Source organism: Polyodon spathula, unplaced genomic scaffold (assembly GCF_017654505.1).
Source record: "Polyodon spathula isolate WHYD16114869_AA unplaced genomic scaffold, ASM1765450v1 scaffolds_1417, whole genome shotgun sequence".
Lineage (NCBI taxonomy): Eukaryota > Metazoa > Chordata > Actinopteri > Acipenseriformes > Polyodontidae > Polyodon > Polyodon spathula.
Window position 1 is genome coordinate 149,145 of NW_024472897.1, and position 13,356 is coordinate 162,500.

Consider the following 13,356-nt stretch of genomic DNA (forward strand, 5'->3'; position numbering starts at 1 on the left):
GAGATACATAATACGTAATGCACCAAATCATTTTGCAAAACACAGACATTTCATAAAAATAATAATAATAATAATAATAATAATAATAATAATAATAATAATAATAATATAGTACAAAAACACATTTCATTATTTAGGAATGCAAAATCTAGTTATGCATTCTAATAGAAATAATGTATTTTACATTTTTTTTTTTTTTTTTTTTTTTCCTTTTTCCATTATAAAGATCTCCTATAAGGCGATCTCTCACGATTGCCCCTTCCTCTGGAGGGAGCCGTTGAGTTTCTCTTACAGCTCCACCAAGTGCAAGACTGTTGGGTTATCATACACCTGCAGCTCTTTGGCGCTCTGTTGCCCCTGGCGACAGCATTGGCACCGGCAGCAGAACCCGCAGCAGGAGGAGAGCAGGCGGTCCCAGGGTTCTAAGGAGTGAGCCCAGCTGGGTAGGAAGTCCCATGTGCGGAGGCTGGAGGGCAGACACTGGGGGCAGCGGCGCTGGCTGAAGGTCACCACTATAGCGAAGACAACGAGGAGCAGGATGGGACCCCCCACCCCGAGCAGCACCGGCCAGCCCGCCAGAGACAGCCCGAACACGAAGAGGGGCAGGAGGAAGAAGCTGAGGAGCACGTAGAGCCCAGCGAACCAGCGGTACTTCGCCGTGATGTCACCGAAGACTCTGGCTATTGGGATGGGCAGCCTTAGCACAGGCACCACATACCACAGCAGGGTCCCAGACATGTTGAAGAAGAGGTGGGTCAGAGCCACCTGCCATGGGAGAGGAGCAGGGCTCGCATTAACCACACTGACGTCCTGAACTACCTCAGGCAGGAAGCCCCTGTGCTGTGGGAAGCATATCATCTTCCTGTACTGAGCTTGCAAGTTTCAGAAACAGACTTTGCCTGTAGCAACAAGTATTTGCTTTAGCTGCACGGTGATGTTGTGCTGCAATGCATGTAACAGTTTATCGAAATTGTAAATCTTTCACAGTTCAAAGATATTAAGTGCTATAAAGCAACCCAGCTTAGTTTCTTTTCTTAATGTTTCTTATCTATTAATGTGATGTGAGCGTGTTTGCAGTGCAGGTAACATACTGGTGCTGTGAAGCGTATCTGATATCGCAAAGTCAGTAAGGACCTGTGGGCTGGAGAGCAGACATTGGACATGATTCTGCATGTGACTGGAGGGACTTTTTGATTAATGACTGTGCAATCTGATTACCCATTGATTACTGTACCCTTGGACTGTGTTGACAATTAGATGCATATTTATTTCTTTTTTAGTGCTGTATTCTCAGTAAATAAGTGTTACCTGCAAAGCGTTCCCAAGCGACTCTCCTGGGCTGGCGAGAGCTGCCAGCAGGGCAGTGGTCGTGGTCCCGATATTGGAACCCAGGCACAGCGGGTAAGCGCGCTCCAGACTGATCACTCCCATTCCTGAGTCACAAAGAGCAGCATTTAGACACGCTCTCAATGGCTTACAAACTGCAGGCAGACTGCCCATTCCATTACAAACGGAGCCCTTGTGGGTGTTTCTGGAGGACCAGGAGCTTTCGCTGTCAGAATCTTACCTATGAGCGGGGTGATGGCAGAGGTGAACACGGAGCTGCTCTGGACGATGAAGGTCATCACCGCACCAACCAGGATGGCCAGGTAGCCATTCACCCAGCCAAAGGGGTATGGCAGGTCTGGAATACACAGCACTGAGGTCAGGACAGAGGACAGCAGTGCTAGGAATCACACAGCACTGAGGTCAGGACAGAGGACAGCAGTGCTAGGAATCACACAGCACTGAGTCTGCTGTGTTGTGCAGTGCAGGGGACGCTGCGCACCTGAATTTAGCACCTTCTTGATGACCTGGGCGATCTGCCCCTGCAGGACGGAGTTCAGCAGCTTGACGATGAGCACCAGGCAGGTGCACAGGACCAGCAGGGAGCCGAAGAGCAGGATGAATCCCACCGCGAGGTCAGAGAGGGGGGTGTTCACAAAGACATGGTGACCTGGAGAGAGACAGGGTCAGTGCCAGGGCTCACAGCAGTGGCTACCAGGTCCATTCCAGTCCAGTCAAATCCTCAGTTAAATGCTAATTTAGAACCGAGTTGAAAAAAAAAAATCTGTCTTAAAGTGAAACAGCCATGAAGGTTGAGAGAAGTGAATTTATTTAGCCTAGAACAAAGAAGAACTATGAGTCAAAATCTTCAAATCCTAAAAGGCATGGTCAAAATGAGCCCTAGCCAGCACAAAAAAAACAAGGACTGGAGCTTCCCCTTTAAAGCAGCGGCTGTCTCACTTACAAAGCTGCAGGTTGACTTTCTCTGAGACATTTTTCAGCACCAGGGTCTCGTTCTCCGTGGTGAAGCACTGGTAGCTGTCACACTCAGTCATGTTAGTCACCGAGACGTTCTTCAGAACCTGCACGACAAGAAGCACAACGCAGGACAGCCCGTCAGCAAGGGTGCACACACTCCACGCCCTTGGTTTCAGCAGGCAGGTACGTACCATTGTCTCCTGGAATTTGCACCAGTTGAGGATCAGGCTCTTGTTCTTGCACTCAGGGTCTCCTGTGGAGATGCACGAAATGACGCTCTTGTCCAGCTGCAAGAGAAAGCAAACAACACAGCTCAACCCATGACCCTTAAAATCCCCAATGAGACACCATTCTAACACCGTATATTACCCTGAATAGCATCACACTGCCATGTTAAGGGCTATTTACAGTCTCTCTAGTCAAGCGACTGTTCAGAGATGACCCTCTCCCTGAACCATGAACCACCCATTGCACATCAGTATAGTACCTGTGTATTGGGTACTAAAGAACCACTCAACCCTTCTTGTTGTTCAGTGTTGCTGTCCCCATTTCCCCAAGCTCCTCCCCAAAAGGGGCACTGCCTGTCACCCCAAGTCCCTGCCCACTGTCACCTGGATGACCAGCAGAGTCAGGGGCTCAGTCAGGACCTTCAGGATTTCGGGCGCATCCTTCCCTGATTGGATGTTGAAGCTGCTGATGATGGCATTGGTCAGGTAGAACAAGTAGCCGCTGATGATTTCGATTGGCAGGACCACGATGACGGTCAGCCAGTTGAAAATCCCATGGACGGCCGAACCTCCAAAGGCTCTGTGGAAAGAGAAAGAGCGAGAGAGAGAGAGCGAGAGAGAAAGAAAGAGAGAGAGAGTGAAAGCGAGAGAGAGAGAGCGAGAGAGAGAGCGAGAGAGAGAAAGCGAAAGCGAGAGAGAGAGAGCGAGAGAGAGAGAGAGAGAGAGCGAGAGAGAGAGAGAGAGAGGCGGCTCTTCAGATATCATTCTGTTGGCTGAATTCCTACAGCACACCTATAAAAATAGCTAGTGAAGATACAGCCTGCATATGTAGTGGTGCGGTGCAGTATTATAAGTTCATGTGTACACAGCTGACCATGCCTCTTATGCTATGTGTTTTTTGCCGAATGGGTCCCTTACCTGCGGAACTCGTTGCGATCTCCGGACTGTGCCAGCGAGACCAGGGTGCTCGTGACCGAGGTGCCCACATTGACGCCCATGATGATGGGAATGGAGGCTCTGACAGTCAACACTGCGGGACAGACGGATGGACAGACAGCCATTACACAGCAGCACACAAAGAGCTCCCACGCACACACCCACATGCACATGCGCACGCACACGCGCGCACACGCGGTTCGGCGTCATTTACTGGAGATGTTTTAAGATGAACATCTCCACCCAGCTTGTCTCAGCTGGTACAGCAGCAGGGTTTATAAGTAGAGATACGCGGGATTGTGATGGTTCTCTCTTCTAGGGAGTGTTGGGGAGAGAGAGAGGAAGGGGTCTGAAGAGGGAGGAACAGGCTGAGGAATGGAGAGATGGAGGGAGGATGGGGATGAGCGAGTGAGAGAGAAGATGGAGGGAGGAACAGGCTTCTGTTGAGGGAGGGATGGAGGGATGGGTTGCTACTCACTCCCAGAAGACACCATGCTCACGACGATGGAGGAGGAGGTGCTGGAGCTCTGTACCAGGACTGTGAGCAGCACTCCAATCACCAGCCCAGCCACCGGGTTCGACAGCACTGCATTGTCACTGAAGATATCCCCTGCCACCTTGCCTACAGAGCCACACAGACAGAGAGAGAGAGAGAGAGAGAGAGAGAGAGAGAGAGAGAGAGAGAGAGAGAGAGAGTCACAAACATACAAGGTGTGGGAGAGAACTGATACCAACACTACTGTCTCCTGAGACAGACCAGCATCACCTCTCTCCCCGGGAAGCTCCGACTCCATTTGAAAGAGCGGTTTTTGGGCCTGTTACCTCTTTTGACCAGCAGAGGGCAGCATTATTAAGAACCAGAAATTCGCCAACCTATCATGAGCCAGGACGCTCCCCAGCCCGTTGGAGGTCTTGGCAACCAGCCGACTCCTACGTGGTGATGCAAGAAGAGTATTCTGGCATGTGATCCTCACCTCCCACCAGCTGGAAGGCGGAGCTGAGCACGTCCAGGGAACAGATGAAGAAGTAGAGGAACCCCAAGAGCAGCACCCCCTTCAGGGTGCCCATGAAGACGCGACGCAGCTTCCCAGCGCAGTTCAGCTCTGAGGAGGGGAGAGGAGACAGTCAACTCCCACGGAAAGGTCAACTACGAGACCCTGAGCTACACTGAAGGCATGCATTACAAATTCCCACCTACCTGCCTACCTTCTAACCAGTGCTGACTGCTGCTGGAACGATGCACTCTTGAAAACTGTTGACAAACATTAGAGGATTAGGGATGCGTGCCTACCTCCCCAGGATGGTCCTGTTTGTTGGAGCTCCGGCATCGCCCAGGGGTCCTCCTCTGGGGGTGTGGGAGCCTCTGGGTCATCACAGGCCAGCGAGGAACCTGTGGAGCCGACGTCAGGAGTTAGACTGGCTGTGCCTCAACAGAGCTCCGTGGGAGTTTGAGCCCCCCCAGTTCTCTCTTGAATTGGAAAGAGAGGTCCTTAGCTGCTGTGGATAGTAACTCACCCTGAGGAGAGTCTTGTGATTGGCTGGCCTTGCAGGAGGCGGGGTCCTCAAAGTTGAGGGAAGGATTAGGCTGGGTGCTACTGAAGGGCATTGTGGGTATCTCCAGGAGTTCTTCTGACAGCCAACAGAGAGAAGCCTCAAACCTGAGAGAGGGGGGAGAGACAACAAACTCAATACAGTACAGTATAGAGAACTCAGTACTGGGGATCTGAGAGCCAGCACATTCAATACAGTACAGTATAGAGAACTCAGTGCTGTGGATCTAAGATTCATCAAATACAGTGCTGTACAGTATAGAAAATAAATACATTGCATTGAACACAAAACTTGACTTTTGAACTAGTCTGTATAACATTGGTACTGGAGTTTAGAAAGATTCAAGAGAAGAGGCGATTTCACGAATCATATAATCCCCAGCCACACATAACAGGTAAGGCATTGAGGTACACACAGTAACACAACCAGGGGAAAGTACACACAACGGCTGACATAACTGATCCCTTCATCAGAACATCACGGAGACTAGCGGTGAGTCACCAATTCATAAAAGCAGTGAATATTAATACACTACAGCTGGCATCTTTTCATTTTTCTTAACATCTTCAAAACGCTCCACCGGGTGCAACTTTCCATCGTGGAAGCCAACCTAATTTTGAGAAATCACCTAACCTTAGCAACGACCACTACCAAATTAAAAAAGCAACTGATTAATATTTGGTCGTTAAATCTGACACCTTATGTCCTGAACAAACTCAGATCGCTCTACCTGACGCAACGTTCTGGGAAAATGAACAAAGGCTTTGCCTTGCCTTACCTTGCTTGCACAAGTGTGGAGAGTCTTGGCTTGCTGTTGCTTTTTGCACACTCCCCTAGAGGCTGTATATATACTGTAGGAGAGAGAGAGAGAGAGGGTCAAAGTATCCTACCTGGCTTGCAAGACACGCAGTATGATTAAGTTCACCGCTATCAGCATTCTGCACTATTAATCTGTACCTTGATCCAGTGCCTGTGAGGTGAGATCCATGAGACTCCAATGAAGAGGTGGCCGACCGCTACCAGTGTGCATGACATTCTACGTTGTGGGGGCTCAGTAGACATAAAAGGTCTGGGTTATATCATCAGTAAGATGCTGTATCTAACCTGATGAACCACCTCCCTGTATTAGATCATTCTTGATAATCCCTGTAGTCGAATGTGCTTAGAGTTTCAATGGACCGTCTAGAAGCCATCTTTACAGGTAGGTGATCTTGGGGCGAGTGTGTGGTTTCACATGGGAAGTGTAAAGATGAACAGAGGATACACCCTTGAACGTTCATAGAGCAGTGCACTGCAGTTACTGCAGGAATGGGGGTCAGACGGGGTTTACGGTTATCCTCGTAACTGTTGATTGGACGCTGCTGACTGCGGGAACGTTTTTTTTTTTTTTTTTAACTGTGTTGCTGTAGCATTGAATGCCCAGCAGGTGGCGATTGCGTACATACTTATTTGAGTCTGCCTTGGCTGGTGGCCTCAAAAGCAGGTGGAGGTAATATTGAGGCCTGTCGTTCTGTTAAGCGAGGGGCTGTCCTTTAACGACTTAAATAGAGATGCTGACTGATTTAGGAAAAAAAAAAATGTTTTTTAGTTTGAAAATATAGTTTTTATGAAGCTGGAATTTAGCCCTCAAAATAATCAAATTTATCTTTTTTTTTTTTTAAATCTTACCTGGCGTATATAATTCCCAAATATATTTCAATATTGTTATTTCGGACATTTCCATGTTCTTAAATACATTGCTTTACAGGCTGGCATTTGTGTATAGTCCTGCAGATCTTTAACGTGATTTGTATTTATTACACAAAGTCCTAGAACTGCTGTCACTTGAGTAATACATAAACCAAATTACTGCTGTTTCCACTGTTATCTGGCGGGCTGCCTTGCTTCATAGAAGCATAAGGGTCAAGAGAGAGGCACTGTGGGCGTTATACTACTGTTGTATATTGGCTGTGTTTGAGTCACAGAAACAGACTCTTCCACATTTCAAGGTAAAGAAATTTAACTGATAAATATAACCTTAGCTTGGAAACTGCAAATGTTAAAATTATTTAAATTTACAGCGTTAAATGAGGACAATTAATTGGTGTTCAATTACCTTTTGTCAAGTGTGTCAGTATAAATGCACACATATTTGCCATAATAGGGTTAACCTATGAACTTATCGTTTTCTTTATGTTGCTTGTCCTTGCAGATAGTGTGAAGAAAACCCAGAGAGGCACAGAACTGCACGAGCTCTGTCTAAAGTGGAGAGAGAGAGAGAGAGAGAGAGAGAGAGAGAGAGAATATTTTGGTTGTACTGGTTTTAGCATGGGATGGTGGGCATTATATTTCGTCGTGTCTTTTATTGCTGTTACCACGAAATGCCCACTAGGTGGCAGACGAGACTTGTGGTTTTCTCCTCGTGCAGGTAGACGTGGTAAGAGACTGCACCTTGCAGGGATTTTGCGCGCACTGTTTGTTAAATGCTTTGTTTGTGTACTCTTAGTCATTGGCATGGGATTGGGTGCAGCGAGTGTACGCATTTGTATTTTGAAATGTTCCCAAAACAGTCTTTTGAGACAACGACGGTAAAACATGACCACTGGGTCGGGAAACTATCTTTAGAATTTTTGTTTTTGTCGTCCGTTTTCACGCTATAGTAAGTGAATGGCAATGGATTTTTGTAATGTAGCATTGCTATTATTTTTAATGAAAAAATCTGTTCCAGTTTGAGTTACCGGGGTATTTTCCGCAGAGTATTGTTATTATTTTGCAGTGTTGCCATGCTTTTGCATTGGTTATAGTCTCAATTTACCATAGTTTACCCTGGCTTGCCCTGTCGCATTATGTTATTTACCACACCTCGCTGTGCTTTACTGTGCTCACCTGTGCTTTACCATGCTTTCACTGTTAGTTACACTTTGCTATGCTTTGACAAAGTGAAACTTTTATAAGGTTACAGTACACAAGAGCCCAAGTCATTGAAGAACGCCTTGGAGCCTAGACAAGTCTCTTCTGGGCCTGGGGCTGTGCTGACAGCTTGTGCAAGGAAGAGAAGGGAAGTTTAATAGTGATAGGGTTGAAACACAGACTGGACCCCGATTAATGATACTAGTGTTATAATAAGCATAATAGATATGTGAGTCTTGTGTATACCTCATCTAACCCAGGCAAACCAAACTCAGCACCTAATTTGTAGACCACACTGCAGTGGATATCCTCTGTGTCTGTCTCTCAGCCATTCACATCAAACGTTTATTCCTAGTCTCAATTTGCCAGTGAGGCCTATGTTCCCCCTGCGCTGGGGAGAGGGGAGAGGGGAGAGGGGAGAGGGGAGGGGGGAGGGAGTTCTCAGTCCAGGTTTCGTTCTGCTGAAGTGGTAGGTCTGTTTTGCTATCTCTCACAGTCTATCACAAGCCTTTCCTTTTGTCTGAAGAAAGTGCTGCAAAGACCTCTCCACTATTCTGTCCTGAGCATTGTACACTTGGGCATGACAGTATTTGTGTATTTCTTTCGGCCAGGATGTATCTGTTTGTTGTGTTGCTGGTGAAGCTGAAGGAGGCTTCTCCAGCCCAATCAACAGAGAGGCTGAACCACTGCCTTGAATGAAGGTGTGACAAGCCAGAGGGTGTCAATCAGTAAAGACTCCTTGGATTGCCCCCTCCCCCAGCGGGGTGCGCGGGTGGGGGGGGGGGGCGCTCGACACCCCTGCATCAAGCTATTTAAACATCTAGCAGGATAGCACAGCCCCACAGTCTGGAGCACATCTGATCTTCACCTGCTCGTCTGTGTTCGGTTGACCCGACACTTCGTAGGGCTCCTAACTGCTGTGCTCCCTTCTTATTACTTCAGTACTGTGCAAGTTATTGTTTTGCAACGTCCAGCGTCTGAATCGCAACTGCACAGCCAGATTTAGAAAGTTTTCACTCTCAAATTCTTTTTTTCTTCTGTCTTACTTTTTCCCCTACTTCTTTTGATTTGATTTGTGACACATTCTCTCTCTCTCTCTCTCTCTGAGCTCACTGAGCTGAGACACAGCCCCCCCCCCTCCTCTCTCTCTCTCTCTCTCTCTCTCTCTCTCTCTCTCTCTCTCTCTCTCTCTCTCTCTCTCTCTCTCTCTCTCTCCTCGCCGGAGGCTAGGAGGTGCATGGCTGATGGTATGAGGAGCACAGGGTGCAGCGTGCTCGAAAGGGGGCCTGTCACTCACTCTGGAGCAGCCATATGTTTGCTGGCGTGAGCTCCGAGTGCGGCGCTGCCAGCAGCATTAGATCGTGCCAGAAGATATTAGACTGCCAGCAGGACGTCATTAAGGAGGCGCAATGATTGATTAAGCGTGAATCCGTGAGCGGGCCACTCTCCAGATCTCTAACAGGAGAAGGGGGTGGGGGGGGGAGCCCCCTGCAGATTGGGGGGTGTAATTGCATCAGAATGGGATGAGCTAGAATGAGCACCACAAGGGAGACACTTAAGAGCTTTTTATTTTTTTTTTCACATTTATTAAAAAAAATGTTTTTTTACAGAAGCAGAATGATACAGGGAGGAGACTGGGTTGTTCTAGTGGTTAGAGCTGGGAGACGGACAGCGTTGTCCTAGTGGTTAGAGCTGAGGTGCTGGGAGACAGACAGCGTTGTCCTAGTGGTTAGAGCTGAGGGGCTGGGAGACAGACAGCGTTGTCCTCGTGCTTAGAAGATGGGCATTGTTTCTCCTAGCTGCTGTCCGGCTCTAACCACTAAGCCACTCTGGTGCATATGTATACACACCTGTCACCAGGTTCTGAGATAGGAAAAGCAGCTATGGCATGGATAGCGCTTTTGTAAGGCCATTTCTTTCCAGTGAATTGAGTCCGATCCTGGCCCCACAGATTACTGAACTCCTCTTACTCCCCCCACACTCCCCTCTCGCTGTGTCCCCAGAGCCGTGCTGTGTGCCGCTCCCTCGTGGAATGACTAATGAAATGGAGAGAGCGATCGAGCCCTAGGACTCCGCCGCTAATGTTTTGTTTGGTATTAAAATGCAAAAGGCAACTAAACTCCCACTGATTTCAATAAAAACATATGGAATGAGCTCATCAATCAATTCTCACAGCGATATGACTATCTGGGACTGGAGGAGGTGGGGTGACACACACACACACACACACACACACACAGCGCTGTTACACTCGCACCCTGAGACCACGAGACTGGACTGCACAAGAACAAAAGCGAAGTGTCTGTGGAGGGACTGACATCCTTCAGACTAACAGGGCGCAGGCGGAGAGTGACGCAAGTGAGCGTCTTGACCGCTGTGCCAAAGAGCCGGACGCGCCTGCTTTTCTGTAAGAGCAGGGCGTCACACCCCACCTACGACAGCCTAGCAGCTGTGCAAACTCAATCAGAGGTAATACCAAATTGCACTAAAGATTGATGCAATGGTTCCGTATGAGAGACACTTTCTGTACTAAACGTATGCCTGCTCTAACACCCCAGTCCTCATATACACAAGCACAGCTTCCTCCCGAGCTGCTGTTTGGCCCAGGGGGAATGTAGCCGCTCCACACCCAAGTGCTAGCCTTGTTCCCACGTCTCGCACAGACAATTGCAGGGCTGCAGCCAGGCACCCCCGGAATATCGGCTTGGAACTCGGAACTCGGAACAGAAAAAAAATCGATAAGTTCCTGAGCTTTCGGAATGCACAGGATACTTGGAGTTTGTCGATTTTTTTTGTTGCCTATCATTTTGGACCACACTGCCTCCCAGTCCCTCAACTCTAATCAGTGAGCCACACTGCCTCCCAATCCCTCGGCTCTAACCGAAATCCACAAGCTCTGACCCCCATCTGAGCTTGCTAAAGCATTTGGTCATATCGGAGTTTGAAAAGGCTTTGCTTTTTGTAGCTTTAGCAACGTCTAATCAGGGGTCCCCTTTATTCCAGCGCGTTGCAAACCAGGCCTTCGTCAAACTCACAAACTTGTAACGCAAATGAAAGGCTGCTGCTGACGGGTCCACCTTTGCAAGACGCAAGCAGGGTCGCCCAGCCCAGTTCTAATCAGTGCTGATTGGGTTTTCATCAGAATAGGGGCCAGGGGGCTGAGAGGTTTGGAAACTTGAACAAAACCAAGCAAACTAGTAACAGTCAGCCTCCCTCCTGCCACCAGCACCCCTCCTCCTCTCCCCTCGCCCCTCTCCCTCCCCGTCAGTTCCTCGCTAGCCTCCATCGGGAAGCATGTCACGTTGGAGTCTCTCCCTCGCTGCCCCTGTCACTCAGCTCCCTGCAGGGAGGGGGTGCTGTGCTGGAACACGCCAGCTGTCCCCGAGAGAGCGCACAGGGACCCCCGCTGCTGGAGCTCAGGGAGGAGGGGAGAGAACACTGGGATAACATGTCATGTATGAGGGATCGAGAGACAGAGAAAAAGGAATAATTCACTTTTCTTGAACAGTTGGAGGCTTCGCTTGTCGTGAGCGATTTTACTTTTTGAATGATTCAGGGAGGCACTAAGATCAGTCCCTGCTTCGCTCAATTTAATCGATGGTTTTAAACATGAAATCATTTGTCGTGTGCCCTGCGCAAACACGCATGTGCTTTCCACCCCTCAGGACTGCACAAAGATCACGCATGCAAGAAAAGAGTGGCAGTGACCCCTGTAAGAACACAGCAGGGTGACGCCCAGGTATCTGGAGCATATCTCTTTATTCATTTACAGATTGGTTTAGCAGTGCCTCTTTTTCACAGAAGTAAGTCAGGTTCAGGTGGTCACTAATAATCAGAATGCCTGTTTGGTACTGTACTGCAGTGGTGTGTGTTCTCTCTTTCTTTCTCAGCAGTACAAGGGAAACAGACACAACTTGACCAAAGAAGGCGGTAACTATTCTCCACCTCAAGATGGCAGTGTTGGCCAATTGAATTCCCCGCTTCAATACTTGTAAATATATATTACTGTTTTCACTCATTCAAAGCCACAGACCAGTGTATAGGACAGTGCCCTCTCCCCGCCAGGAGTCTGTCACAGTCTGGTAAAGCTCACCCTGCAGGACTTCAAGGATGTCGCCCGATATCGTTTTCTTTTGAGGACAAGGCAGCTGAACCCCAATTTCCTGCAATTGCTTACCTTGCTCTGTCGTCAATTAGTGCTGGAAGGGGTGCTTGAACACATTAGAACGATTGGAACTTTCCTCTTTCTGTTTTTAAAAGAATAATAAAAGAAACAGGTTTAATCTGTGTTAAGAGGAGAGGAGAGGAGAGTGTGATTGATCTCCTGCAGCTATAATCCCAGATTCTGGGGGCACTGACAGCGCCCTCCGGTGAGACAGGCGGGCAGGGCACTGAACACTGCTCCAGTGTGCATGAGAGCCCATGGTATTAACAATAGAGGAGGAAGAACATAAGACTGGAGGAATCTGGATTCAATCCATTTGTATACCTCCTGCTAGCAATAGCAATATTATCACTGGGTCCCCCTGCAATCTTTCGGCTCTTTGTATTTCATACTTGCATATATTTGAATAGATGTAATGTTGCTGCAGCTGTATCCTGCCCCCAGTCACTTTGCATGCTCTAGTAGTATTACTCCAGTTGGTCCAGCTGCAACCATGTGACTAGAGCCTTTTTGAGGAACAGTGGCTTGAAACCTGGTTCCAGGAGACCTAGTGAGAGGCAGCTTTGCTTGTATCAAACCCCAAGTCTCCCCTGGTGTGCCGAAGCAGTGACCTGAAACCCAGTCTCATTGAAACCAAGCTCAAAGCCACAAAGTGGCTTCATGTTCCCTCAGCTTTATAGCAAACGTGCCAGGATGCCTCATCTATATTGCTGTAGGTGAAGAAGCCAAAGACTCTCAGCAATAAAAGGGGGACAGCAATAATAATAATAATAATAATAATAATAATAATAATAATAATAATAATGCAGGTAAGAAAGCTGCTACCCCCGGGCAGCAGTATGAACTGTTTATCTATGTAGTGTTGTCTGTAGTTTGAAATCTCTGTATATTGCAGGTGGAAGTGTGAAATACAGGCAGAGATGGCTCGTGGAGGGGGCAGTTTTAATAATGGTCAGTAAATGGATTTTCCAAGCTCGATTGGCACTGCTTTCAGGATGTGAAAGGGGAGCGAGCCTGTGCTGGGAGAGAACAGAGCTGGCTCTGTGTGTCAGCCAGCAGGGAATGCAGCGGGCTCCGACACTATTTTCCTTTAATTAAATTTCTTCTGAAATTAAAGCAATCTTGCAGTTGCTAAGTTCCAGCACTCTGCAGCAGAGCTCAGCAGAACAAATCCCTACATTTCCTGAACAGACCCGGGCAGCGACAGCGACCAGAGAGCCAGCCTGCATGCACACAGCCAGATGGGCTATTAACCCACTGTGAGTTCTTACTGTGCACTGACTT

At 48.2% G+C, this 13,356-nt stretch overlaps 1 protein-coding gene across 1 annotated transcript in view; it reads right to left on the reverse strand.

The window, feature by feature from the left end:
- Positions 1 to 259: 259 nt before the first annotated feature.
- LOC121309621 (sodium-dependent phosphate transport protein 2C-like) overlaps positions 260 to 13,356 on the reverse strand; it is a 26,992-nt gene continuing 13,895 nt past the window's right edge. Inside the window, exons 5-15 of the mRNA XM_041242633.1 lie at positions 4,983 to 5,125; positions 4,759 to 4,857; positions 4,442 to 4,570; positions 3,946 to 4,089; positions 3,450 to 3,561; positions 2,916 to 3,111; positions 2,291 to 2,660; positions 1,829 to 1,996; positions 1,568 to 1,684; positions 1,309 to 1,433; positions 260 to 765 (exon numbers count right to left, since the gene is read on the reverse strand). Of these exons, the coding sequence (XP_041098567.1) occupies positions 289 to 765; positions 1,309 to 1,433; positions 1,568 to 1,684; positions 1,829 to 1,996; positions 2,291 to 2,660; positions 2,916 to 3,111; positions 3,450 to 3,561; positions 3,946 to 4,089; positions 4,442 to 4,570; positions 4,759 to 4,857; positions 4,983 to 5,125 (2,080 nt within the window). The 3' untranslated portion in view covers positions 260 to 288. The remainder of the gene's footprint in view (positions 766 to 1,308; positions 1,434 to 1,567; positions 1,685 to 1,828; positions 1,997 to 2,290; positions 2,661 to 2,915; positions 3,112 to 3,449; positions 3,562 to 3,945; positions 4,090 to 4,441; positions 4,571 to 4,758; positions 4,858 to 4,982; positions 5,126 to 13,356) is intronic.